Source organism: Aquarana catesbeiana, linkage group LG10 (assembly GCF_042186555.1).
Source record: "Aquarana catesbeiana isolate 2022-GZ linkage group LG10, ASM4218655v1, whole genome shotgun sequence".
NCBI classification, from domain to species: domain Eukaryota; kingdom Metazoa; phylum Chordata; class Amphibia; order Anura; family Ranidae; genus Aquarana; species Aquarana catesbeiana.
The window spans coordinates 154,814,956-154,842,845 of NC_133333.1; the positions used below are offsets into that span (position 1 = coordinate 154,814,956).

Sequence of the window (27,890 nt, forward strand, 5' to 3'; positions counted from 1 at the left end):
GACCGCCATTGTATTCTCTAGGGTCTTTGCTAAAAAAATATATATAATGTTTTGGGGTTCTATGTAATTTTCTAGCAAATAAATTATGATTTTTACATGTAGGAGAGAAATGTCAGAATTGGCCTGGGCACTCCAGAACGCCTGAAGGTGCTCCCCTGCATGTTGGGCCTCTGTATGTGGCTACACTGTGTAAAAGTCTCACACATGTGGTATCGCCATACTCGGGAGTAATAGCAGAATGTGTTTTGGGGTGTAATTTGTGGTATGCATATGCTGTGTTTGAGAAATAACCTGCTAATATGACAATTTTGTGAAAAGAAAAAAAAAAATCTTGATTTTGCAAAGAATTGTGGGAAAAAATTACAACTTAAAAAAACTCATCATGCATCTTTCTAAATACCTTGGAATGTCTTCTTTCCAAAAAGGGGTCATTTAGGGGGTATTTGTACTTTTCTGGCATGTTAGGGTCTCAAGAAATGAGATTCAGTACTTCAGGTGTGATCAATTTTCAGATATTCGCACCATAGCTTGTGGACTCTATAACTTTCACAAAGACCAAATAATATCCACCGATTTGGGTTATTTTTACCAAAGATATGTAGCGGTATAAATTTTGGCCAAAATATATGAAGAAAAAATTACTAATTTGCAAAATTTTATAACAGAAAAGAAGAAAAATGCATTTTTTTACAGAATTTTTGGTCTTTTTTCTTTTATAGCGCAAAAAATAAAGAACCCAGCGGTGATTAAATACCACCAAAAGAAAGCTCTATTTGTGTGAAAAAAAGGACAAAAAATTCATTTGGGTACAGTGTTGCATGACTGAGTAATTGTCATTCAAAGTGTGAGAGCACCGAAAGCTGAAAATTGGTCTGGTTATTAAGGGGGTTTAAGTGCCCAGTGGTCAAGTGGTTAACCTCCTGCCAGTGCATCACTTCAGTGTGAAAGCACTCGGTCTTTCACACTGAGACTGCAGGGGAGGTGTTTTTCAGGTGCTTTACAGGCGCTGTTTTTAGCCCAAAAGCACCTGAAAAACACCCCATTGTGAAAGGGGTCTAATTGAACAAGCTGAAGTTACCGTAGAAGCTGATTGGCTACCATGTACAGCTGCACCAGATTTTCTTTCAATCTTATTTTATTTCAAAAAACAGAAAAATAAAGGATATAACAGAGAAATACTGTTCTTTACAGTATAACAGCACATACAGTATACATAGAATAGCGAGGTGTATTATAACCATACATATACAGGAATGATCAGTCTGACATGTATCTTTCAGTGAATTACTGGTATATCATATTGTACATATGTATTTTTGATATAGGAGAGGAATAACATGCGAGTGGGAACCAACATATATTAAACCTTGCGGTTTTGCATGTTAGTGTTATCTGAGGGCTCCTTTTCAACAAATTAGAATGCTGTAAGGATCACGTATTCACCTAGTATATATATTCAAATCATTTAACTATTCTGGGTATATGATCTTTAGTTACATGTATGAGTTGTTAGTTCAGTACTTAATAAAAAAGAAACAGAGAGAAAGTTGGAAATGAGATCGTGTGTAGAAGTAAGGGATGATTCCTGAGGTGTTAGGCACCCCAGCATGGCTAATTAGCGGTTAAGGGTGGGATGTCTCTGACCCATAAGGAGAAGTCATCAGAGTAGCGAAACATTGACCACGAGGCCCAGGTGGTGGAAAACTGTTCCTCCTTCCCCGTTTCCCGCGCCAACAGACGCTCCAAATCTCTTATCTGATCCACCTCGACAGCCCATTCTCCCAAGGAAGGCACATCTGCCGTTTTCCAATGTCGTGGGATCACTGTCCTAACTGCTGCCAGAAAGTGGCGCAGTACATCTTTTTTAATCGACTTGAGGGGGCCCGGGAGTATAGATAATAGGGCTATCTCTGGTGTGGGCCTAATTGATGTCACCATCAGCCTGCTGTATAGGTCAAATATCTTTTGCCACAGTTTCCAGATTGGAGGGCAAGCCCACCAGATGTGAAGCATTGTCCCGCTAGAGGACAAGCATCTCCAACAAATGTCTGTCTGAGAGGGGTTAAACCGTTTGATATTCACTGGGCATCTGTACCACCTCGTCAATAACTTAAACCCTTTTTCTTGGGTCTTAGTTGCCAGGGAAATCCTATGTGTTAGGATAAAGCTTTTTTGCCAATCAGTGGGGGAGATGGAGTGTTGCAGCTCCGTTTACCATTTCTGTGTATATGTTGGGAGGTCAGGGGCAGATACGTTCAATATTAAGGAATATAGCAGTGATACTACATGTGTTGGTGGGTCCGATTGTAAGAGCAGCTCGTCAAAGTCTGATGGGTCATCTAGGATCTCTGAAATGGAGGGAAAAGTGCGTATGTATGACATTATTTGACTTTGTAACCACATTGTTGAGGGCCCTAAGTCCATCCGAGAGGGTATGTCCGTTCTCAAGGATGGGTCAGCCCGTAACACCTGTGCTAGACGTCTATGGCTGTCCCTACCCCAGGGTCCAAATCTCAGCTTTTTTGCTGCTGGAGGGAAGGCCGGAGTCCCAAAGAGAGGGGTCATTGGGCCCTGGAGTTTAGACAGTTTACTCGCCGAGATCAGGCGGTCCCAAATCTGGAGAGTTTGACGAGTAAGAGCAGTAGAAAGTAGGCCGTCCCCACTCCGAGCCGTAGGAGTCCACGGCAGGGCGCAAAGATCAGCCTCATTAAGATATTTCTCTAATTGAACCCATAGTTTGGAGGAAGAGTGATGGAACCAATCCACTATACGCACGAGTACCGCTGCCTTATGGTATGTAGAGGCATCAGGGACCCCCGCACCCCCCCTGACCTTCGGGAGAACTATTGTGTCATATTTTATCCTGGGGCGATGTCCCTGCCATATGAATTTAGAAAAGATCTGGCGAAGTCTTTTGAAAAACGAGGTGGGGATATGGATAGGAATGGTCTGGAAAAGGTATAGGAATCGAGGGAGAACATCCATTTTCAAAACATTCACCCTACCCAGCCAGGAGAGCTGTTTAGAGGCATATGTGGCCAAGTCCGCTTGAATTCTAAGAAGTAAAGGGGTGAAGTTGCTGGAAAATAATTGAGACGCAACTGTTGGAACATGGATTCCTAGATAACGAATAGATGTGGAGCTTGTCTTAAAAGGGAAGGAAGACGCGAGCTGTTGGAGAGCCGCTGCTGGGAGCGAGATGTTGAGGATTTCCGACTTATTAAGATTAACTTTAAAGTTACTAACCGCTCCATACCTCTGAAACTCCTGCATGATGGAGGGTAGGGAAACTTGTGGTTGAGTTACAAATATGAGTAGGTCATCAGCAAATAGGGCAATTTTAGTGTGTAGGGGGCCTGTACTAACACCATGGATAGCCGGGTTATTTCTAAGGGCAATGGCTAGATGTTCCATAACAATCACATAAAGAATGGGGGACAAGGGGCATCCCTGCCGCGTTCCATTGTGAATGGTGAATTTTGGAGATAGGGAACCGTTTAGTCTAATCCTAGCGGAGGGAGATGTGTAGAGGGACATTATTCTGGAAATCATGTTTTGGCCTAGACCCAGTTGTTGCAATGATAGGCGGAGAAATTGCCAGTCGACACGGTCGAAGGCCTTTTCCGCATCGACTGTGAAAAGGCATAATGGGATATTGTGGGCCCGAGCATAATCCGCGATGAGAAGTGTTTTTAGGGTGTTATCTCGCGCCTCTCTTCCACTCACAAAGCCAACCTGATCTAGGTGTATTAAGCGGGGTAACAATTGTTGTAACCTATTATCTAGCACTTTCGCATATACCTTTTAGATCTACTCCTATTAGCGAAATAGGTCGGTAATTAGCACAGACAGTCAGGTCTTTGTCTGGTTTGGGGATGAGGGTAATATGTGCCTCTAAGGTTTGTTGCAGGAACACTGATCGCTCAGAGATGGAGTTAAATACTTTTGTTAAGAAGGGAGTAAGGAGGGGAGCAAATTGTTTGTAAAATTTTGGGGTAAAGCCATCAGGACCCGGGCTTTTACCAGATGGGGTAGAAGCGATGGCACGGGCAACCTCGTCTTCCGTAATCGGGGCCTCAAGATCCTCTATTGCTTCGTTATCTAGAGTGGGTAGTGCAGTTTGCGCGATGTAGGAGGCTTGTGTTTCCACTGCAGTAAGGGGAGGTTCAGTGGGGCTTGCTGTAGGTATATTATATAGGGATTGATAAAAGTCCCGGAACACCCGTCCCATCTCAGATGGTGATGAGACAGTTTTCCCAGAACTGTCCCGTATGAGGGGTATGAAGGTGTTAGGTTGTTTGGTATGTAGGGTGCGAGCCAGGGATCTACCACATTTATCTCGAAATTTGTATTGATGAAAGGCTAATTTGTTGTCAAACGTGCGGGCTGATGCCTCATATAACTCTCTTAGCTGAGTGCGAGCGGAAGAAACCTCCGCAAGCACTTCCACCGTCGGGGAGCGCTTATGAGTAGTTTCTAGTGTCCTAAGCTTGTGTATTGCCTTAGCTATCGTAGTTGAGCGTTCTTTTTTCATGCGGGCTCCCATTTGAATAAACCTATCCCGTAATACCGCCTTCAATGCCTCCCATTTAATGGGTGGTGAGGTGTCATCGGAGGTGTGGTCTGTGAAAAAGTTTGATATCGTCTCCGCTATCTGTGTATCAAACCCTGGTTCAGTCAAGAGAGAGTCATTTAACCTCCATGTCCATTCTTTTATTGGAGTAGAGGGGATTGTAAGCTTCAGGAATATAGGTGAGTGGTCGGACCAAACCATAGGGTCTATTTCACAATTGGGGGACCAATCTAAGCAGCCGTGATCGACTAGAAAATAATCTAAACGACTGTATGATTGGTGTACGTTAGAGAAGTGTGTGTAGTTTTGTGAGTCCGGATACAGTATTCGCCATACATCAATGAGGTGCATATTGTGGGTGGCACGTTTTGGGGCCCGTATTTTCGGGAAGGATATAGAGGAACGGGATGTCGATGAATCCAAAACTGGATCCAAGGAGGTATTGAAGTCCCCTCCGAGTATGATCTTGCCCTCTGCGAAACCCGCCAAGATCTTTAGGTACTGTAAGGCTGATGGGACTTGGTGTGTATTAGGTAAGTATATGTTAGCTATTGTCAATTTAGTCCCCCATAGGGAAATTTTCACAAAAACATACCTGCCCTGGGGATCTGCCACATGATCGAGCAGTTCAATAGGGAGTGTTTTATGGAACGCAATAGATACTCCCTTAGTTTTTTGTATCGTGTTGGTGCTGTGAATCCATCTATTAAAATATCTATTGGAGCAGGAAGGAGTGGAGTCAGAATGGAAGTGGGTCTCCTGTAGCAAAAGTATGCCGACCTGTCTTTTGTGCATCTGATATAGAATTTGCCCACGTTTCGACACGACGTTGAGTCCGTTTACATTATACGAACAAAGTTTCAGATGGGGGCGCAAAGTCACCGTGTGAGCCATGCTGAAGTGCCAAAGGCTGTAAAGGAGAGAGAGTAATAGAATATGGAGGAAAGGTATAGGGAGCAGAAAAGGAAAGAAAAAAGAGAGAAGAGAAAAAAAATAAAAGAAAAAATGAGGGGAAGAGAAAGTGAGAAAACAGAGAACAAGAAAAAAGAGGGAGGGGCGAGAAGGAAGAGATAAAAAAGAGCGTGTGTAGAATGTAAGAAATAAGGTATAAATGAAAAGACACCTAAAAATATGTGTCTGGGAAACTAATGTGTTCGCTAATGCAAAACACTGTGTGAAAGATCACGTTTTAGGCACAAACTGTGCCTGTCCTATTGCGGGGGAAAGATCAAGGTGAATGGACCTGAGCCGTGGTCCCGACAGCAGACCAGGCATGTAAGTAATATGTATGGCACACTTAATATTTAATAATAAACGAGTGTGGGGCATAAGGCAGCTTAACAGCAACAAGTGATAACAGTCAACCAAGTATGTGCCTTGGATTTAAATAATTAACCCTAGGGTAAACATAGAACAATTACCTTGGCTCTGGCATATAAAAAAGGTTATGGAGCCAAAACAATATTGTGAGTATATGGAAGGTATAAGGAGCGGGGGGAACTTCTTGAAGGGGCAATCCTCCGCTCCATGCATAGCGCCCTTTAGACCTGTATCCTCCGAAGCAGAGATTGAGTAAAACCAAGTACCGGACCCCCCCAGGGCAGCACCCCCACCCCGCCACACATCCCCCACTGCATATAATATCAGGAGAGGGTGAGATGGATTAGTCTGAGACAAAACAGAGCATCTTTGAAAAATAAAAAAAACATTAACAATAACATTGTTATACATTTGTTTTATCTGACGTTCGTCATAGTGAGGGGCACAAAAGTGACTTCAATCTATGTTCTCACCCGAACCCCAGCCAAACAGTATATTGGCAAAGAGTAGGGAAAGAGCCAGTAGATCCTAACCCTATATTCACTATATCCCTTATTAGGCTTACTGGAGGTCTCAGCTTTCAAGTAGGATAAGCACAGTTAAGGGATCGAAAAACATATCATGTCACTTGAAAAATGCAGCAAAACTACCGGGAGCCCTTGGAAATATAATTGGCATGGCAAGACAAAACAAGCCATCAGTCCCCAAATAGCTACTGAGTTAATCTTCTGGAGAAGTAGGTCTTCTTATCCCTGGGCCGGAAGAAACTGATCTAGACCTAGGACGTCTGCGGCGTTGTGGAAGTGGGCCAAGTCCCAGCTGTCTTGATCTATCCTCTGGAGGGTCCTGTTCAATAAAGAGAAAGAAGTCGGGCAGTTGATCTGGGTCAGAGAGCGTGAACCTGCTATCGCCCCGTGTCACCTTGATGCTGAAGGGGTGACCCCCATGTATAGGTAGCTCCGGCTTGCCGTATAAGGTCAAGTAGTGGGCGCACCACTCGACGCATGTATAGCGTATTGCGAGATAAGTCAGGGTACAAGTGGATAGGGGCTCCAAAGAAGTCCACAGATCCCAGGTTCCATGCCTTTCGCATGATCTCTTCTTTTAAGGTTAAATAGTGGACCCGACATAAAACATCTCGGGGGCGACCATCTCGGGCCCCCCCTGGCCCTTCCCACCCTGTGGACACGATCCAATTCAATTGGTGATGCTGCCTCTCTTCCCAGAACTTTATTGAGGATAGTTATGACATTGGGTTTCAATTCTGCTCCAGATGTTGCCTCCGTATGCCTTGCAGTCTAATGTTATTTCTGCGACTGCGATTTTCGCTGTCTTCTATGCAGAGTTGCTGGTGGCGTAGGCGCTGCATATGCGTCGCGGAAGAGGATTCAAGGGCTGTTATACGTGCCTCATGGTCCTCTTGAGCATTGGTTAAGACCGATACTGCTTCCTCATTAGCTGTGACTTGTTGCCTCAGAGCGTTCAGCTCCACATGTAGGGAAGCTTCCATTTTGCTAGCCCATGATTCGAAATCAATTCTGAAAGCGGAGAGGAGGGCAGCAGCTTCCGTTCTAATGGGTTCTCCTGATAAGGGATGCGTAACTGACTGGGATTCCCCGGTGCCTGGGTCAGGTGATGTGACTGACCTAGCGGAGGAGGCTGATGGCTCACCCTTAGAATTTTGGAGTTTCTCATTGTTGTCCTCTGCTGTGCAGGCTGCTGCTGTAGCGGAAGTGGGAGACTTGGTCTTCCCCGGGTTGCGGCCGGGCGCCATCTTGTCTTTGGGGGTCCGGGGGTCAGTCTGCGCTGTTCTAAGTAGATACCTCTGTATGGTGCCTTGTTGAGGGTCAGTAAGCTCCGTGGAGTGTGAGCTTGCTGCCGCCATGTAGTATGCAGGTGTGCTATGCTATGGAAATAGCCTGTAGCTGTCGGGATAGCACGGAACTCAGGGGCGCGGGTCCTCAGCCATCCATATTTGGTCACTCTCCATCAAAACCCAGCTTCCACGTGGACGAGGGGGACTAGGGAGGAGGGGCAGGCCTGCAGGAACAGCGGCGTCACCCTGTCAGCATGGGCGCAAAGCTGAAACACCTTGTGTGTGGGGCTTCGTAGGGGAAATCACTGTCCAGGTAGAGTACAGTATCTGAGGGTGTAGGCCCGTCTCGTAAGCTAGGCCACAAGATGGCGGCTGTCCCTGGATGTCTCTGAGGGGGCCTTTACTCAGCTTTCTGGGGTCAGTGAGGGGTCCAAGCAGGCTATCAACTTGCTGGTTATGATCAGGGGGTGGTCGCTGTATGTGGAGGTGAGTGTACTGTCCCCCTTACCTCCGGCCGCGGCACCAAAGACAGGCGATGTTGGAGGCCTCACAGGCCTCGGGCCTGCCGTAGGCCGCGGGCGTCCAGGGCCTGCTTCTTCTGTGTTGTCTGGGGTCCCCTCACAGTCCGGTCTGCTCCGGACACGGCGCTCCCAGCCGCAGGCCGGCCGATCAGCCTCCGTACCGCCGATCGTGGCACTCAAGACAGGGGATTCTGTGTGTCCCGTAGGCCGTAAGATGGCGGCCGGCGTCTGTGGAGTGAGGCCGGCCGCGGCCTAAAAACAGCCCAATCCGCCGGCCAATCCGCTCAAGTGACCACGGAGGAGACTCTGTTAGTGTCTAGTGGCTTCAAGGTAGAGTTTGGGGCAAACTCTAAGGTTTATTCGCTTCGGATGGCAATAGATTGCAGAGGGCAAAGCGGAGCTCCTCTGCAGTGCGTCCATCCACCTCAACGCTCGGACACGCCCCCCACTCAGCTGCACCAGATTTTGCTCACTCCAGTTTTAGTAAGTCAACTGCATTCTGTGAATAGGCAAGAGTTGTCTGAGCCACAGGATTCTCTCCCCTATTCATAGATTTTGTTACAGGTGGTGAAAGCAATCAAATAACTTTTCTCAATGGGGCAGGTCCTTGTGGCTAATTGTTCACAGCAGCTCTGCCCCAAGCCCAAAGCTATAAACCAGTGCAGTGCCAGAAATTCAGAGATGGGAAGAGAATAGGGCATCCCTGCAGTGAAGATTTCTTTAGGATCCAGCTGCCTGCGCAATGTGGGAAATACTTCATTACAGGTAAGTTAGTTCACTAAAGCTGTGCAGGAAAAAAAAAAGGTAAACTTGAGTTAGACAACTACAGTAGTCCCAACAGCAACAGTATAACTTTTCAAAAATGCCATAACTTATTGTTAAAAAAACATTCTTAAACTCTAGGCGTGTGACTGCATCTTTTGTTTTTATTTACAACAGTCTAAATTCTGTGCAAAATTTGCAAAAAAAAAAATAGCCAGCAATCTTTTATCCCCTATTTAAAAGCTTCCAGCTGTGCGCACGCATCAACATGATGACATCAACGCATGCCGCATGCATGCACGCAGCTGTATCAACATCCCCACACTGCATCTGCGTTCTCTATTTTTCCTCTTTGTTCTAGCATGAGACTGTGTTTAGTCTGGGAGGAGGAATCTGGGATAATGATGTCATTAGTGTGCTGCAGGCAGGAGCAAGCATTTCCTTTGTTTCCTCTTCTCTGCTTTACCTCTCTGACAGTAACATTGTAACCTTACAGATGAGAGGCAACATCGGGGAGGTTGATCTGTGTCAGCTGATGATTATATGCAGCCCAGAAGATAAATTCTACTGAGCAGACATCAAAATTAACATGATTCGCACATGTAGGCCTTGTCCACATGGGCTTCAGAGTATTTAAGAGCAGTGTGGAGAGTAAGCGTCTGCACAGATTTCGACAAGCTTTAAGCAGCTTAGAAGTACCATTCAGCTGAAGTTTGGTCTTGTTAACCCCAGATTTTAATGGGAACTCTTATCACTTTAAACAAGCTGCCAACAGGCCTCAGTAGGCTTCAGCAATATTTGAATCTTGCTAGTTGCTTGTGTACCCACTTTTGCACACCTTAAAATCTGCATTTTTTGCTACCCCCCCCCCCCCCCCCAAAAAAAAAAAATATATATATATATATATATATATATATAATATATTATGAAAGCAGAGACCCTGTCGAACAAAATGTTAGCAGTTGCAATTTTTTATGTTGCATGATATTTGTGCAGATGCTTATAAAATGCATATTTTCAGGAAATAAGACACAAATAAATATTATACAATTCATCTATGTCCACACAGAAACTATGGTCCTACCATATATGTACAGAGTGAAGCATCCCAGCTAGGATGTCAGCAAGTGTTGTGGCTGTATGGAGATAACCATGAAGTGACTGAAGCTGGAACAATGAACTTTTTCATGTTCTGGACCAATGAACAAGGAGGTAAGTCAAATAGGGAAAATTTCACAATCTGACTGAAGTTCTAACCTTTCCGCATTATTCAAAAAGTTTAGACTAACATCACACTTCAGTACAAGATGATTGCTAGCTATTGGTTACTGCTCATTGCTTCTTGCTTGCTATTGCTAACTGCTCATTGCTTCTTGCTTGCTATTGGTTACTGCTCATCGCCTCTTGCTTCCTATTGGTTACTGCTCATTGCTTCTCGTCTAGACATTTTTTCCTGAATATATCTTCGTGCATCCAAAACCCACCAGAAAAGTCATAAGAACATCCCAAATTTTTAGTTGGTTTGTTTAGTGGTTTGAGCAAGAATAGTAAAGAGGAAAAGTTCCAAAGGTGACACTTGTTTGTTGAGAACTGTCTAAGATGGGATTTATCTAAATAGATATATTTCCTTTTACTTTATGCTGTGCCTACAGGGGAGGAAATAAATGTAACAGACAAAAAACCTGGCCATTATCTACTCCATTCTACTCATTCAGGTGTCTTAAGAAAGCTAAGGAGATGCCATTTTGCCTTCGCTTATATACAGAGGCCAAATAATATCTCCAGATCCAGAGCATTGAAAAAAAAAAAAAAAGACAACCCCCCCGGAAATGCTTACTTTACGTTGTGTCTACAAGGGAGGAATTAAATGTAACAGACAAAAAAAACCCTGGCCTCATTAACTACTTTATTTAAAATGCTAAAAAGTTTTGGCTTTGAACGCACTACTGCCGTTTCTGAGGGTGGTCATGCATGGCCCAGTTAAGTCAAACAATGCATTGGTTTTAACTACTGCTTGAGATACCTGGGCTATACGGGGGTAACAGACAAGTGGTAATAACGGTCTTCTTCAGTGCCTGTTTATGGCCATCATAATGTGTAACTTTATCCAGGTGATGTTAGTGCTCATTTTTATCAGTGTCTAATGTGTGTTCTTGCAGAGAAAGAGCTAATAACTCCCCCATTAAGTGGTTTAATCCTCCCTGGGATAACAAGACAGAGTTTACTGGATCTGGCACGGCAGTGGGTAAGCTTTAGATAAACTGTGTGATTGACTGTTTGTCCAGAGTTCTCCTTTTATTGTTTCTTCTATAGCCGAATTAGCATTAGTGGTTACTAGAGATCTTGACATGCCATTTTCTTGAACTTACAATGCAGGATATGGGAGTCACACCTCAAAGTGAACCTGTGATGTGCACATGCAGAGCAAGCAACAGGTTCACTTTACCGCAGCTCCCTTCGGCTCTCTATACTTGTTTTTTTTTCACCCACTGCAAAAAAGAAGAAACCCTGTATAAGTTCCAACTCCCTCTGATATAAGACTATCTACCTACTGCCACATAACAGCACAGGTTCCTGGGTCTCTCTTACACCTAGAACTGCATTGGGAAAAGTAGACAAGTGATTTGCAAGCTTTCCATAACCAGAAGGGCTGGGTATTTAAAGTCACTCTTGATGGATGAACAATGACATTTGGGATGAGAGAACAGCTCGCCATGGTTCTTCCAGTCTCCATAAAGTGGTTGCAACAGAAAGGTCTTGGCCGTACTGGGGACCATAAGAGAGCCTAGATAGGGGGCCGCACTGGGAAAATCTGCAGGCTGATCCTCAAGCTTTAAAGTGAGTCTGGGAGTAAAGGCAGAGACCTAGGTGAGAATATTTGCTCTGCTCCTGAAGCCTTCTGGAATAGGCATGTCACACGTCCTAGGAGACATGAGCTTCAATACAGTGGCTGGAGGATGGCGGACTCAGTAGCACGTCACCAGGGCGCCAGCTGCCTGAATAAGGAAGAGACATAGAGGGCGATTTACTATAACCGGAGAGTGCAAAATCTGGTACAGCTCTGTGTAGATACCAATCAGCTTCCAGTTTTTTTTCTGTCAAAGCTTGAACAAGCTTAAGTTAGAAGCTGATTGGCTACCCAGGCATAGCTGCACCAGATTTTGCACTCCAGTTATAGTAAATCAACCCCATAGACTCAAGCAAAGGATGCAATTCCAGATTGTCAGTCTCAGACCCTTTGAGGGCTGCACTGCAGGCAGCACCATTACATTTAGTGGATTGTGAGCTGGAGGTATCTGGGACAGCAGGACTGTTCTCCATGTGTCTGAGATCCAATATTTTGCACTACATGATAGGGGCAATATACTTTTGGATACAATACTACAAGCCTTGAATAGTCACCAACCAGCTGCTGGTCGCAGAAGATGTTCAGGCAGCTGGAAGAAGGCAGGCAGCAAAGACGAGCAGGGACATGAAGGTGCTTCCCTGACGCTGAATGCCATGAAAGTGTGGCACATGGGCACAACACTGCACCAAGCAGATGACCTCAATACTCTGTCCCTCAGCGTTAACCCCTTCCACTCTAAACCAATGGAAAGCTAGGATTTTAAATGTTGCCCTGGGGTCCTAGTAACAAAGTAGCTCCTGGTGCTCAGCCTGCATGGCCTACCTACAAAGAGAGTCACCAGAGACGGCAGTCACGCCTGGGGCTGTTCCATGGCTCTGGACCTGAAAAAGCTCTCCTAATGCCTTGTGCTCAGGTGTGGAATGCACCACAGTGCAGAGCCAAGTGTCCTTAAAGCAGAGATCCAGGCTAAAATTAAAGTAGCTCTAGAACAATTGAGCACCCTACCCCCCCTCCTCCTTCCCCCTGCTGCCTTCTGGGACCTGTGTGTGTCCCAGAAGAATACGGGGCCATTCGGAAAGCGCAGTGCAACTAATGCATGCGCAGTAGGAAACCGGCAGTGAAGCCTGAGTTTCCCTTAGTTGCAAGTGTCCTTATTTTAAAAGTCAGCAGCTACATTATTTACATTTTTTTGTTCAGTTGTTCAGAGGCTGGAACTCCGCATTAAGGTCACAGTCCATCAGCAGGATCTGTGTCTGGGTTTGGCCCCCAAAGCTAGTGCTGAGAAAACGTCTTTTCCGAGAGCTGGGAATAGCCACCAGCTCAAGCAGCTTGTAGAGGAATCTTAATTGAAGAAAAAATGTAATCTACATTGAATAGAAAATAGCTAAAACAAAAGGTTAGACTTTTCTCAGCACAGCAGAGAAAAGATGTCCATCTTCCTGAGCACCAAGTAAAAAAACGAGCCATGCTAGGAATAGGAGGGTTATACCTGGCTGGTCAGTTTTTTGCTTGCCGTTGTCCAAATCTTCCTGTAGGTGGAGCTATAACCTAACAATCTCTGAATTCTGTGTTCCCTTCAATGATTGAGAAAAATGTGTTCAGGCTCACGATTCTTTAGGTCCCAGGTAAAATCATCAATTTTATTACCCTATTATTCACAAACAAAGAAAAAGAGAGGTAGGTGAGGTATAGAATATCTATGACTATTTTACATTGGATTTCTTCTTTGAGAGGTTGTGAGTAATCATTTTATGATGGGGGCTCATATTTAAAAAAGGAGAATTGTAATTTTAGTACTCTAAATATTACGCTCCCCCTCCCCCCAAAGTTTTATAACTCATACTTGCCCATCTCCTGCAAGCCACTGGTAACTGTACAACCTCTTCACTGGCTGGGTTCTGCTTCTTCTATACGTTTGTGCCATAATCTCCATTTATTCCTAAAGGTCTACCATTGGGGTTTATAAGATCCCAGTGGATGTTTAGAGGAGTAGGGTCATTTAAAAGACGTGAAGCATTGGGTAGGGGGGGGCGGGGGGTGGAGGGAGGTGGCAATTTCTAAATAGGGATATTTATAGGCTAACTGTACTAAAGGTAAAGTTATCCTTTTAAAAATATCTCTGCAAAAGAATAGGAAAATGAACAGTGCTCAAAATCTGAGTAAAGTTACTTTTTGCTCCTTTTCAATGGAAGATTAATACATGACAGCGAAAAACTGGACGCTAATCCCTCCACTATAGTATTCTGAAATTAAATTGGGCTATTTTTTCTTGGTGTGGCCTGTTTAAATTGTGGAAAACGTGCTTCCCAAAGTTTTTCTTTAAAATCAACTATTTTTGTGTTTTAATGTTTTGCAGGGAGAATTCAAAGTGTCAGAGAGCACAGTTACCATGAATGATCTGATTAAAGGGCTTCGGGAAAACCGGGTATATGAGGTCTTTGGAGCAGGAACAGCCTGTGTTGTATGCCCAGTAAGCCGCATACTCTACAATGACAAAGTGAGTACTGTGTCACAAACATAAAGTGAATCACTCTTATATTGATATTAAATTGTCTGAGCAGATCAGGTGGCGATAGATTTGCAGATGTCTTCAAAAACTCCTAACCTATTATTTCTCAAAAGAGGAGCTGTTAATACACTGCAGACTCCTCATCTTTTACATTCAAACAGCCTATTAAAATATGTAGAGCAAGGGTGTTACACAGCACAAGCTTCAGTAAGTACATGCCCACTGATCATGTGAGGTGCTTTTTGGTTTCTGACTGCAGTGGATTTTTTTTTTTTTTTTTTTACCATGGCAATGCAAGAAAAACCTAAGGCTTGACCAACATTTGTGTTTTGAAAAGTTGCTGCAACGAGACAAGATACTGAGGTCACAACCAGGCTATTGTACCTTAACCACTTGCCGACCGCCCCCCAAACACATTATATACACATATATATATAATATATATATATATATATATATATATATATATATATATATATATATATATATATATATATATATATATATAATGTGTGTGATTCCTGCAGTTCCAGGTTTTTGAAGCACTCCCACTGTGATTCTACACGTTGGGAGTTGATCAGCAGGTCCCACTCCCACGTACTCGATCTCCGCCACCACCCGCTGATCATTCATTACACTGACAGAATGCCAGTCTGCCTATGTAAACAAAGAAGACTGTCATTCTGTCAGTACAGAAGACATGCATCCTGTGTTTCTGTAAAGCAGAAGCACCAATCCATGTCGTCCACTAGTAAAAGCACCTCCCCCACTACACTGTAACATTAGCTAGGCACACAGTTAACCCTTTGATTGCCCCCTTCCCTGCCAGTGCCATTAGTACAGTGACAGTGCATATTTTTTAGCACTTATCACTATAATAATGTCCCTGGTCCCCAAAAAAAGTGTCAGCTAATGTCCCATTTGTTCGGCACAATATTGCAGTCCCACTATAAGTCGCTGATCGCCGCCATTGCTAGTAAAAAATAAATAATACAAATATCCCATAGTCTGTAGACGCTATAATTTTTGCACAAACCAATCAATATATGTTTATTGGGATTTTTTTCATCAAAAATATGTAACGGGATACATATTGACCTAAATTGATAAAGAAAGGGTTTTTTTTTTGTTTTTTTTTTTTTACTTTTTTTTGGATATGTTTTATTGCAGAAAGTAAAAAATATTATTTTTTTTTTTTCAAAATGGTCGGTCATTCTTTGTTTCTAGCGCAAAAAATAAAAAACACAAAGGTGATCAAATAACACCAAAAAAAGCTCTATTTGTGGGGAAAAAAGGGACATACATTTTATTTGGGTACAGTGTCGCACGACCGCGCAATTGTCAGTTAAAGTAACGCAGTGCCGTATCGTAAAAAAATGGCCTTGTCAGGAAGGGGGGGGGGGGTAAACTTGGAGGTCAAGTGGTTGATTTGCAAACAAGAAATGTAATTGCTGAAAAAACAAGCACCCAGGTCTACCTTACCTACTGTTTTGCAGTATTGTTTTTATTATAAAATAATAGATCCACTTAAAGGGAATTTCAAAGAAGCATGAAAAGCCCCTGTCAAGGATAAGGATAAGAAACTTATTAAGGATGTAGGGACAAGCTCTTTATCAAGGATTGGGAACTTATTAAGGATGCAGCATCCAACTGTTTATTAAGTATCATTCTCTTTATTAAGTATAGGGAACTTATTTAGGATGTAGGAACACCAGCTTTTTGTTGCTACACTACTTGCAGACTGAGGTCCAGCAACTGAAATACATGTGCAGTATCTCCCCAGCAGATGGAGCAAGTGAAATATGAAGTATCTATGAAAGGAGGGGGACCCCTGTCTGTGCTCCTGTTCTTTGGATTTAAATTACGGTTTTGGTTTTTGTATACAATGCTTGTGCTCTAAAAGATTTTGAAGTCACATCATCTTCAATATAAACCTTGCACTGCAAGGAGATCTTTACTTTTGTTATTGAGCAAAGGATAGATCCTCTGTCAGGTTTTTATGTCTCTGTTGGGGATATTTTGCCTTATTTCTTCTGTTATTGAGATAGCAGGGGAATAGGAGTATCTCTTGAACAATGTGCATACATTACAACTACTTTTATTAATGACGAAATTATAGCTTCTGTTAGGTCTTTGTTATTTTCATTGAGGCAGGAATGGAAAACTCCCCAGTGGAAGCCGAGGTCAAGAAAAGATAAAATAGGTTCTAACCCTTCCCCAGTATAACCAGAAATCTGATTTGAGTCCTGCTCTCCTGTGGTTTTTTAGTTCTGAAGGTTTTGATGTATTTTGAAAGGTTTTTGTTAAGTGAGACTTAAACTCAGTAGGAAAGGTGGGTAAGGGGAGTAGACTCAACATGCTCAACAAACTTGCCCATCATAAGAAAAGATGAGAAGGAAGTGTCACTAGCACACCAGGATCTCCAAAATTGGGTCCAAAACTTTAATCACATAGTATCAAAAAATAAAAGCGACGTTTCGGAGCAGGACCACTTCATCAGACACATGCCTGATGAAGGGGTCCTGCATGACTCCGAAACGTCGATTTTATTCTTTGGTACTATGTGATTAAAGTTTTGGACTCAGTTTTGGAGATCCTGGTGTGCTAGTGACACTTCCTTCTCATGATTGCAGTCGGTTCCAGCCACTGGTAATTTCAGCACCCAATCTAAGATACAGCCATTTGTGCAGGAACGTGTGCATTGGGAGTATTGCATTGGAGGTTCATACGAAAAGATGGCACAGAGCCCCAGTTCCAAGTCACATCATGTAATGCCATGGCAGCCATGCCCTGGAGGGCTTCCTTCAGTAGATTCTTTAGAGACAGTGAATAGAGAGAACTAAAAATAAGGATCCCTCAAGGTGCAAAACCCTGCTAATGCCAGTTATGAATACATCTATAAATATAAAAAAACACCCCTATATGCTTGAAACTGAAAAAAGGGGAGAGAGAGGGAAAAGGATTGGAGTGGGAGCTCTCAGTGTCATATCATCAAAAACTCATAATAAAACCACTGTTTGGGCTCAACCGACTCCGATGAGATATAGGGGAAAGGGGAAAGGAAATACACAGCCCTCCGTGCAAGTACAAAAAAAATCTAAATTTATTATATCAAAAACACATAAATGGAATAGCCAATAATAAAAACGGAATCATTCACGTGTCAATCATACTGTGATAAAAACTCAATGTCCACCATTCTTGCCCCTATCTAGTGACAGTAATACATGTATAGCGAGGAATGTGAAAGTACAATATCTTCAATCCTGAGCAGCAAAAATAACTTGAAACATAGAAATGGCATGCATGTGAATAGGATGTGGAGCCAAGTTGGCTCCCAACGGGAAATGGATCCTAAGAAGATCCGATCTGGATCCTGGGAAAGAGGCATGCTGGTATATTGTGTTGAGTGTTGTTAATACCTTGATGTATCCAAAAGGGGAAAATTGCTGAGATATGAAAGGGGAAGGGACGACATCCTGGGTCAACAGTGGTCTAGAGGAGGTATATGGAATTGAAAGGTACAGTCACAGTATGTATGTGGCATGTAACGTCAGAGATTTAAACGCAAAACAATGTCCCGTAACCTCCCTCTCACTGTTGCAAACCATAATTTGATATCCAGTGTGCAGGCAGGTTGACAACCCTGTCCATGGGAGACCATACATGGATCAAAGCATATAGTCCAAAGTAGAAAGAGTAAATGGATACTTATCAGGTGGTGATTGAAAGACAAATCTTCAGTGCCAGTACCATTGCCGATTTCCAATGAGGCCCATCAAGCATAAGCAAGTGTTCATATCCCCCAGTCACGGGCAAGGTGGACAAGGAAACTTGGACTATATGCTTTGATCCATGTATGGTCTCCCATGGACAGGGTTGTCAACCTGCCTGCACACTCTGGATATCAAATTATGGTTTGCAACAGTGAGAGTGAGGTTACAGGACATTGTTTTGCATTTAAATCTCTGGCGTTTCATGACACATACATACTGTGACTGCATCTTTCAATTCTATATACCTCCTCTAGACCACTGTTGACCCAGGGTACCGTCCCTTCCCCTTTTCATATCTCAGCAATTCCCCCCATTTTGGATACATCAAGGTATTAACAATGCCACGTACACACGAGCGGACTTTACGGCAGACTTTGCCCGGCGGACGGGATTTCGTCGGACAATTCGATCGTGTGTGGGCTCCAGCTGACTTTGTTTTCTCAAAAGTTGGACGGACTTAGATTTGAAACATGTTTTAAATCAATCCGTCGAACTCGAGTCCGGTCGAAAAGTCCACTCGTCTGTATGCTAGTTCGACGGACAAAAAGCCATGCTAGGGCAGCTATTGGCTACTGGCTATGAACTTCCTTGTTTTAGTCCGGTCGTACGTCATCACGCACAAATTTGACGGACTTTGGTGGATTGTGTGTAGGCAAGTCCGTCGTAAAGTACGTCGAAAGGTCCATCGGGCAAAGTCTGCCGTAAAGTCCGCTTGTGTGTACGCGGCACAACACTCAACACAATATGCTAGCGTGCCTCTTTCCCAGGATCCAGGTCTGATCTTCTTAGGATCCATTTCCCATAGGGAGCCAACTTAGCTCCACATCCTATTCACATGCATGCCATTTCTATGTTTCAAGTTATTTTTGCTGCTCAGGATTGAAGATATTGTACTTTCACATTCCTCGCTATATATATGTATTACTGTCACTGGATAGGGGCAAGAATGGTGGACATTGAGTTTTTATTAGGGTTGTCCTGATACCGATACTAGTATCGGTATCGGCACCGATACCGAGCACTTGCCCGAGTACTTGTACTCGGGCAAATGCTTCCGATGCTTCACCCGATACCTGGACAGTCAGCAGTGATCAGTGCGTGGGGGAGTTACAAGCTTCTCCCCCAGCGGCTTTCAGCTGCTTTAGTGAAATTTATACATCGGTGATCGGTGCTTGTAACTCTCCCACACATGATCACCGCTGACTGTCACCGCATCCTTCTCCATGCCGTTCTACTGTCCTCCTCCGTTCTGCTTCTGTCCCCCTCCGTTCTTCCTCCATGCCCCCTCCGTTCTGCTGTCCCCCTCCGTTCTGCTTCTGTCCCCCTCCGTTCTTCCTCCATGCCCCCTCCGTTCTGCTTCTGTCCCCCTCCGTTCTTCCTCCATGCCCCTTTGTTCTGCTGTCCCCCTCCGTTCTGCTTCTGTCCCCCTCCATTCTTCCTCCATGCCCCCTCCGTTCTGCTGTCCCTCTCCGTTCTGCTTCTGTCCCCCTCCGTTCTTCCTCCATGCCCCCTCCGTTCTGCTGTCCCCCTCCGTTCTGCTTCTGTCCCCCTCCGTTCTTCCTCCATGCCCCCTCCGTTCTGCTGTCCCCCTCCGTTCTGCTTCTGTCCCCCTCCGTTCTTCCTCCATGCCCCCTCCGTTCTGCTGTCCCCCTCCGTTCTGCTTCTGTCCCCCTCCGTTCTTCCTCCATGCCCCCTCCGTTCTGCTGCTGTCCCCCTCCGTTCTGCTGTTGTCCCCCTCCGTTCTGCTGTTGTCCCCCTCCGTTCTGCTGCTGTCCCCCTCCGTTCTGCTGCTGTCCCCCTCCGTTCTGCTGCTGTCCCCCTCCGTTCTGCTTCTGTCCCCCTCCGTTCCACTGTCCCTCTCCATGTACTCTTCCTTTTCTGTATGGACAGAGTCAGCTGACTCTGTCCATTCACTTATCTGAAACATTGTAACCTCCTGTGAATGGAGAGGAGCCGCTGTCTTCTCTCCATTCCTTTGCAGTGCAGCTGAGGCTGCAGAGAAAGGGACTAGGAAATCTCTATCCTTTGGTCTCTTTCTCTGTCTCAAGGGGGAGATATCAGGGGTCTGTTAAGACCCCTGATATCTTACCAAAGCCCTCCAACAGGGCTGATTAAAAAAAAAAAAAATACAAAGTATTGCAATAAATAATAATAAAAAAATATTATCTTTCTCGAACATCACGAGACACAGAGCCACAGTAATTACTGATGGGTTATATAGGGTATCACTGGTGATTGGACACTGGCACACCCTATCAGGAAGTTCAACCCCCTATATAATCCCTCCCCTTGCAGGGATACCTCTGTTTTTACGCCAGTGTCTTAGGTGATGGACGTGTAAAGATGTCCTGTGCTGAGATCCAAAGGGATTATCCTATATCCTATACTGAGGCAAGCCAGGCAGACCGGATCCATTCAAAGTGTCCTTTCTAGGCCGAATTGAATGGTACCCGGGCCTCGTGTCCGAAGAAACGAGGTTTTACCTGTAACACTTCTCTTTTTAGAGAGCTGGACCCCGCAAATCAGAAAATGGCTTTAAACCTCCTAATTTCTGGCTGGGTGCTTTACAGGGCCAGAACTGCAGGATCCCCCTATTCGTAGGGGGCCCCAGTCTCTGATGGTTTTTTCAAACGGAGCCCACCGTGAGAGGTGAAGATTGGGTTCTGTGTAAACTGAACCCTGCGGCTGGATAAGGTAAGGGAGATTCCACAGAATTTTCTAATTCTAGTAGGTTTCTCCTTTAAGGTAAATACATGCTATGCCTATTGTGACCACCGGGGGCTGCCAAGAGCACAAACCTTCACACGCAGACGTCTGTCTCAAGTGTTCATGCTGCAAGCTTCAGCGTCTCAGACCGGCTCCAAGGTAGGATGGATGGGGGGATTTCTCATGTTGGAATGTTCCCCCCAGGCTAGAGGGAGGCCACAGGGGTCTAGAAAGCGGTTATACCGCTCGGGCACCGCTGCCTCGGCCACCATTACCGACCATTGCCGTTTTTTAGGCAGGCTCTTCACTACCAGCTTTACTCCCTCCTCCCCCAGCCTTCCTCCATAGTATTTCAGGAGAGTCGGCCAGCGCGGGAAGCGCTCGTTTTTTTTATTTTAAATTCGGGGGGGGCGGTAGAGGGGGGGGGCGGGACGTCAGCACAGGTGCTTAGACTCCCACTCAGGCCAGCTGCAGGCTATTAAACGCACTCTGTACAGGTGCACACAGCCTTTGGAGAGACACAGAGCTGACGGTCGCATGTAAGGTGGGACACAGACATTCTCCTAGGCAACATTTACTGAAGTAACACCAGACTGAGCATTGGGTAGCAAGGCTTTTAGCCAGACTACATCGCTCAGCAGGCAGTGTTCATTTGTATACCTCACACCTTGTTGCTTTGCACTATGGGTAGAAGAGGTTCAAACACCCCAAGAACCAGAGACACTAGGGGATCTCGTTCAGGTTCTGAGGGCCCCCTGTCTGCAGCATCCTCCCCCCCTGAAGGGCCAGGGATGGCTAGCCAGGGAGAGCCGTCGGGGTCAGGGGCTACACCTGCTTCTGGCACTTCAGCCCCTCTATATATTACACATGAGGTTTTTTCCTCAACCATTAATGGTTTAGAGGAAAGATTAATGGCCGTGATTACAGCTTCACTCAGTGGAAGAAAACGCACTAGGCCTTCCTCTGTTCCCCAAGACCCTCAGGAAGAGGATCTCTGGGATAAGGGAAACAAATCCCCTTCAGAGGATCGGGATGGGACAGATGATTCCTCTTCGGAGGAATCAGGTGGAGAGGGACCCTCTGCGACTTCCCAAGAGGAGAAAGTCTTAGTGCAGATCCTTACTGGATTGGTCCGCTCCACATTTAAGTTGCCCATACCTGAAACTGTTAAAGAATCCTCTTCTGCTTTGGGGTCACTGAAACCTTTCCAAGCAGCACAGGCTTTTCCTGTTCATAATTTACTTAAAAAGCTCATTTATTCTGAGTGGGATCACCCAGACAAACGTTTTTTTCCGCCGAGAAAGTTTTCAACACTTTATCCGATGGAAGAAAAGTTTATTAAAATGTGGGGAATACCGGCCATTGATGCCGCCATTTCCTCTGTAAATAATAGTCTGACTTGTCCTGTAGACAATGCTCAGATGCTCAGGGATCCTGTAGATAAAAAGATGGAATCCCTATTAAAGGATGTTTTCTCCTTAGCAGGTTCTGTGGCCCAACCTGCAGTAGCAGCGATTGGAGTCTGTCAGTACTTAAGAGACCATGTTAAGCAGGTCATCAAAGTATTACCTGAACAGCAGGCCCAGGGGTTTGCTAACCTTTCTGCGGCCTTATGTTACATTGTTGACGCCATTAGAGATTCTATTGTGCAAACCTCTCGTCTTTCACTGGGGTTAGTGCATATACGTAGAATCCTATGGTTGAAAAATTGGTCAGCCGAAGCACCATGTAAGAAACTCCTGGCAGGGTTTCCATTTCGTGGTGAAAGGTTGTTTGGAGAGGACTTGGATAACTATATCAAGAGAATCTCTTGTGGGAAAAGCACTCTCTTACCTGTTAAGAAGAAGAGTAAGCGTCCCTCTTTCAAACGGACTCTTTCCCCAGCGCCGGGGGCTTCAGCCTCCAGGCAGTCTCGATGGCCTCCTCCATCTTGGTCCAGAGACAAGAGTCAACCCCAGGGACAAAAGAAGTCCTGGGGAAGAAGCCTACTAGGCAAAACACTAAGACCTCTGCATGAGGGGGCGCCCCCGCTCACTAGAGTGGGGGGAAGACTGCGACAGTTTTTAGGGCTCTGGAAGGAGGATTTCCAGGACAGATGGGTAATCTCCACGGTAACCTTAGGGTACAAGCTGGAGTTTCAGGAATTTCCCTCTCCTCGGTTCCTCAGATCAGGTGTTCCCAGAGACCCAGAAAGGAAGCAGTCCCTCCTTTTAGCGTTAGAGCGACTTTTGTCGCAGGAGGTCATTATGATGGTTCCCGCAAAGGACCAGGGATTGGGCTTCTATTCCAACCTTTTTACGGTCCAAAAGCCAAATGGGGATGTCAGACCCATTCTGGATTTAAGGAATCTGAACCGATTCTTAAGAATTCAATCCTTCCACATGGAATCAATTCGGACAGTAGTTCCCACCGTGCAGGGAGGAGAATTTATGGCATCGATAGACATCAGAGATGCATATTTGCATGTGCCCATTTTTCCTGCTCATCAGAAGTTTCTGCGCTTCGAGGTAGGAGGGCACCATTTACAGTTTGTGGCTCTGCCTTTCGGGATAGCCACTGCACCTCGAGTGTTCACAAAGATCTTAGCTCCTCCTCAGGCCAGATTAAGGGCTGAGGATATAGCTGTCATAGCATACCTAGACGACCTGCTCTTGATAGACCGGTCGGTAGCCTCTTTGAATGGAAACTTGAGGACCACAGTCAGATATCTAGAACTCCTGGGTTGGATCCTCAACCTAGAAAAGGCTTTCCTAAAACCAGTAAGAAGACTGGAGTATTTAGGTCTGATTATAGATACAAGCCAGGAGAAAATATTTCTACCCCAGGCAGAGATCGCTGCTTTAAGGGAGCTGATTCTGGCAGTCAGGACCAAGAAGGGTCCCTCTGTCCGCCTTTGTATGAGGCTACTAGGGAAGATGGTGTCTTCATTCGAAGCAGTTCCCTATGCTCAGTTTCATTCAAGAATGCTGCAACACAGTATTCTGTCGACCTGGAACAAGAAGGTTCAGGCATTAAACTTTCCGATGCACCTGTCGCATGCGGTGCGTCAGAGCCTCATTTGGTGGCTCATACCCGAAAACCTGCAGAAGGGGAAATCCTTTCTACCGGTTACCTGGACAGTGGTAACAACAGATGCCAGTCTGTCAGGTTGGGGAGCAGTTCTGGAACAGTCTGCGATCCAGGGGCTATGGTCCAAGACCGAGAGGACCTTACCCATCAACATTCTGGAGATCCGGGCGATATATCTAGCCCTAAAAGCCTGGACTATCAGGCTACAGGGTTGTCCGGTCAGGATCCAGTCCGACAATGCCACAGCAGTGGCTTATGTCAATCATCAGGGAGGCACCCGGAGCCAAGCTGCTCAGAAGGAGGTTAACCAGATCTTAGTCTGGGCAGAGATGCATGTGCCATGCATATCGGCAGTTTTCATCCCGGGAATAGGGAACTGGCAGGCGGACTATCTAAGTCGCCAGCAGTTACTTCCAGTGGAATGGTCTCTGCATTCCGACGTCTTTTGGGCCATATGCCAAAGATGGGGGGTTCCAGATGTAGATCTCTTTGCATCCCGATTCAACAAAAAGATAGACAGATTTGTGGCAAGGACAAAAGATCCTCTTGCATGCGGGACGGATGCGTTGGTGATTCCGTGGCATCAGTTCCCACTGATTTACGCATTCCCGCCTATTCTGCTACTGCCACGACTCCTTCGCAGGATCAGGCAGGAAAGGAAGTCGGTACTTCTGGTGGCCCCCGCTTGGCCCAGAAGGACTTGGTATGCAGAAATAGTAAGGATGACGGTGGGTTCCCCGTGGACCCTACCGGTACGTCCAGACCTGTTATCTCAAGGTCCAGTGTTCCATCCTGCCTTACAAACGCTAAATTTGACGGTTTGGCTATTGAGACCCACGTTCTGAAGAGTCGTGGGCTTTCAGGTCCTGTCATATCTACCTTGATTAATGCAAGGAAGCCAGCTTCCAGGATGATTTATCATAGTCTGGAAAGCTTATGTATCCTGGTGTGAATCCAGAGGTTGGCATCCCAGGAAATATGTCATAGGTAGAATTCTTGATTTTCTACAGTTAGGATTAGAGATGAAGCTGGCCTTGAGTACCATCAAGGGCCAGGTCTCGGCTTTATCGGTATTATTTCAACGGCCACTTGCTTCGCATTCTTTGGTCCGAAACTTTATGCAGGGGGTGATGCATCTTAATCCTCCGGTTAAACCGCCCCTAAACCCCTGGGACTTGAACTTGGTCCTGGCTGTGTTACAGAAACAGCCTTTTGAACCAATAAGTCAGATTCCTTTGGTCTTGTTGAAAAGGAAGTTAATTTTTCTGGTGACCATCTCTTCTGCTAGAAGAGTTTCAGAATTAGCAGCCCTTTCCTGTAAGGAGCCTTATTTGATTATACACAAGGATAGAGTGGTACTGCACCCTCATCCTAGTTTTTTACCAAAGGTGGTTTCTGATTTTCATTTAAACCAAGACATTGTTCTGCCTTCCTTTTTTCCAGATCCCTGTTCTCCGGAAGAGAGATCTCTACATTCGTTGGATGTAGTAAGAGCAGTTAAGGCCTATCTCGGGGCAACTGCTCAGATCCGCAAGACGGAGGTTTTGTTTGTGCTGCCAGAGGGTCCCAATAGAAGACAGGCAGCGTCAAAAGCTACCATTTCTAAATGGATTCGACAATTGATCATTCAAGCTTACGGTTTGAAACAGAAGATTCCTCCATTTCAGATCAGGGCACATTCCACAAGGGCTATTGGTGCTTCTTGGGTAGTGCATCACCGGGCCTCTATGGCTCAAATCTGTAAGGCCGCAACCTGGTCTTCAGTCCATACATTCACCAGATTCTATCAGGTGGATGTGAGAAGGCAGGAGGATATCGCCTTTGGGCGTAGTGTGCTGCAGGCAGCGGTACAGGGTCCTCAGGTCTGATTACACCCTACTTGGTCGTGGTTCCCCCCCCCCAGGTAGCATTGCTCTGGGACATCCCATTAGTAATTACTGTGGCTCTGTGTCCCGTGATGTTCGAGAAAGAAAATAGGATTTTTAAAAACAGCTTACCTGTAAAATCCTTTTCTTTCGAAGGACATCACGGGACACAAAGGTCCCGCCCCTCTTCTAATACACTATATTGCTTGGCTACAAAACTGAGGTATCCATGCAAGGGGAGGGATTATATAGGGGGTTGAACTTCCTGATAGGGTGTGCCAGTGTCCAATCACCTAGTGATACCCTATATAACCCATCAGTAATTACTGTGGCTCTGTGTCCCGTGATGTCCTTCGAAAGAAAAGGATTTTACAGGTAAGCTGTTTTAAAAAATCCTATTATTGTAAAAAATAATAAAAATGTAAATAAAAAACACACAGACACCGTTCACCCCTCCCTGAAAAAAAATAAAGCATTGTAAAAAAAAAAAAAAAAACACTGTCATGTAACATTAAAAAAAAAAATGTATGGGTAATCTGTATCGGCGAGTACTTGAAAAAAGCATCGGTACTGGTACTCGGTCCTTAAAAAGTGGTATCGGGACAACCCGATTCAGTTTTTATCATTGGCTATTCCATTCATGTGTTTTTGATATAATAAATTAAGATTTTTTGTACTTTTTGTACTTGCACGGTGTGCTGTGTTTTTCCTTTCCCCTTTTCCCTATCTACTTTGTCATTGGAGTCGGTTGAGCCCAAACGGTTTGTTTTTTTTAGTTCTTGACAGTGAATAGAGACTCTGCTAATATTTGCAGCCACAATGCAGATTGCACAATGCTCTTGAAGACCACATTATTTGTAAACAGCAGACAGTGAGAGTTGTTTTTAATCTGGACCCCCTATCAATTCTCTTCCACCCTGTCTAATGCTTCCCTAGTTGTGTATTGCTCAGATAAACTTTGGGTTTAGGTTTACTTTAAGCCCTGCCTCTGGAATTATTAAGGGCTCATGCACACAGGACATTTTTACAGCTGCTGTTAGGTACGTTTAACGTTTTTTTGAACTGCCTCTAAAAGCCCCTCCATGTTAGCCTGTGCCCATGCACACATGAACTGTAAGAGGCATTTGGAGGCATAAGTGTTTAGGGGCAGTAGAAAAAAACGACAGCCTGTGCTTCCAGGAGAAGTAAGAATGAGCTGTAAAAACGAAAAAGGCGTTTAGCCGCGCTTCACGTTTTTAGGCGTTATTACATTATAGAGAGTGTTTTTAATGAAAAATCGCTAACGCCAGAAAACGCGGGAAAACATGCAATAACGCTAATGTAAAAACACAGCTAAACGCAAAAAAAACAGATGTTTTTAGTGCTGCAGTCATGCTGGCGTTTTTAAAATGTCCTGTGTGTATGAGCCTTTAAGCAGCAATAAACTCAAAAATGTAATGTATCACAGCTTACCAATCATTAGATGTGATGGCTTCATTTGTTTTCTTTTTTGGGGGGGCTTTTTTCCCTCTTTCACCTGGTGATCTGGCTAGTAACACACCTCCTGTTTTAAGGTACCCCCACTCTGGATGAAGGAGCATGGGGGCATCTTTGGACAGCAGCATTGTTATTTGGGGGGGGGTTGTGTTAGATGTACTAGCAGATTTAAATACACTAACACATTGAAGCCAAACTCCAGCTAACGCTTTAAAATCAGTTACAGCAAACTTTTTTTTTTTTCTCCCTTTTTTTGGGATAAAGGTTTTACATAAAAGCTGATCATTGTAAGCACCCCTGTCGGTGTTAAATGGTTTCTTATCCCTGTGACTGATACAATCTGTAAGAGAGCTTGTTCTTTTAAAAAAACAACAGAGTTACTGTCCGGATCACCAGGTAAAAATAGAAGCCTCAAAAATAAAACTAATGCAGCAGTCACATAAGCTTCAGTATAATAAATGTTTGCCTTTGGGTTTAATACTGCTTTAAGGTGCACTGCTTTATACAGTATATATGTTTCCATGGCCCTTCTAAGGTAATGGAGTAGTGGTTGAGTTTGTGTTAGATCTCTCTCCTCCTTCAGTCCGAACTTCTAGCACAACCATGGTAAGAGACCAACAGGATAAACTAGAGTAGATTTTATAGCAAC

The 27,890-nt window shown here is 44.8% G+C and overlaps 1 protein-coding gene across 1 annotated transcript in view; it reads left to right on the forward strand.

Moving 5' to 3' along the window:
• LOC141110956 (branched-chain-amino-acid aminotransferase, cytosolic-like) overlaps nucleotides 1–27,890 on the forward strand; it is a 102,074-nt gene that overhangs the window by 70,318 nt on the left and 3,866 nt on the right. The window contains exons 7-9 of the mRNA XM_073602776.1: nucleotides 10,062–10,204; nucleotides 11,152–11,237; nucleotides 14,197–14,337. Of these exons, the coding sequence (XP_073458877.1) occupies nucleotides 10,062–10,204; nucleotides 11,152–11,237; nucleotides 14,197–14,337 (370 nt within the window). The remainder of the gene's footprint in view (nucleotides 1–10,061; nucleotides 10,205–11,151; nucleotides 11,238–14,196; nucleotides 14,338–27,890) is intronic.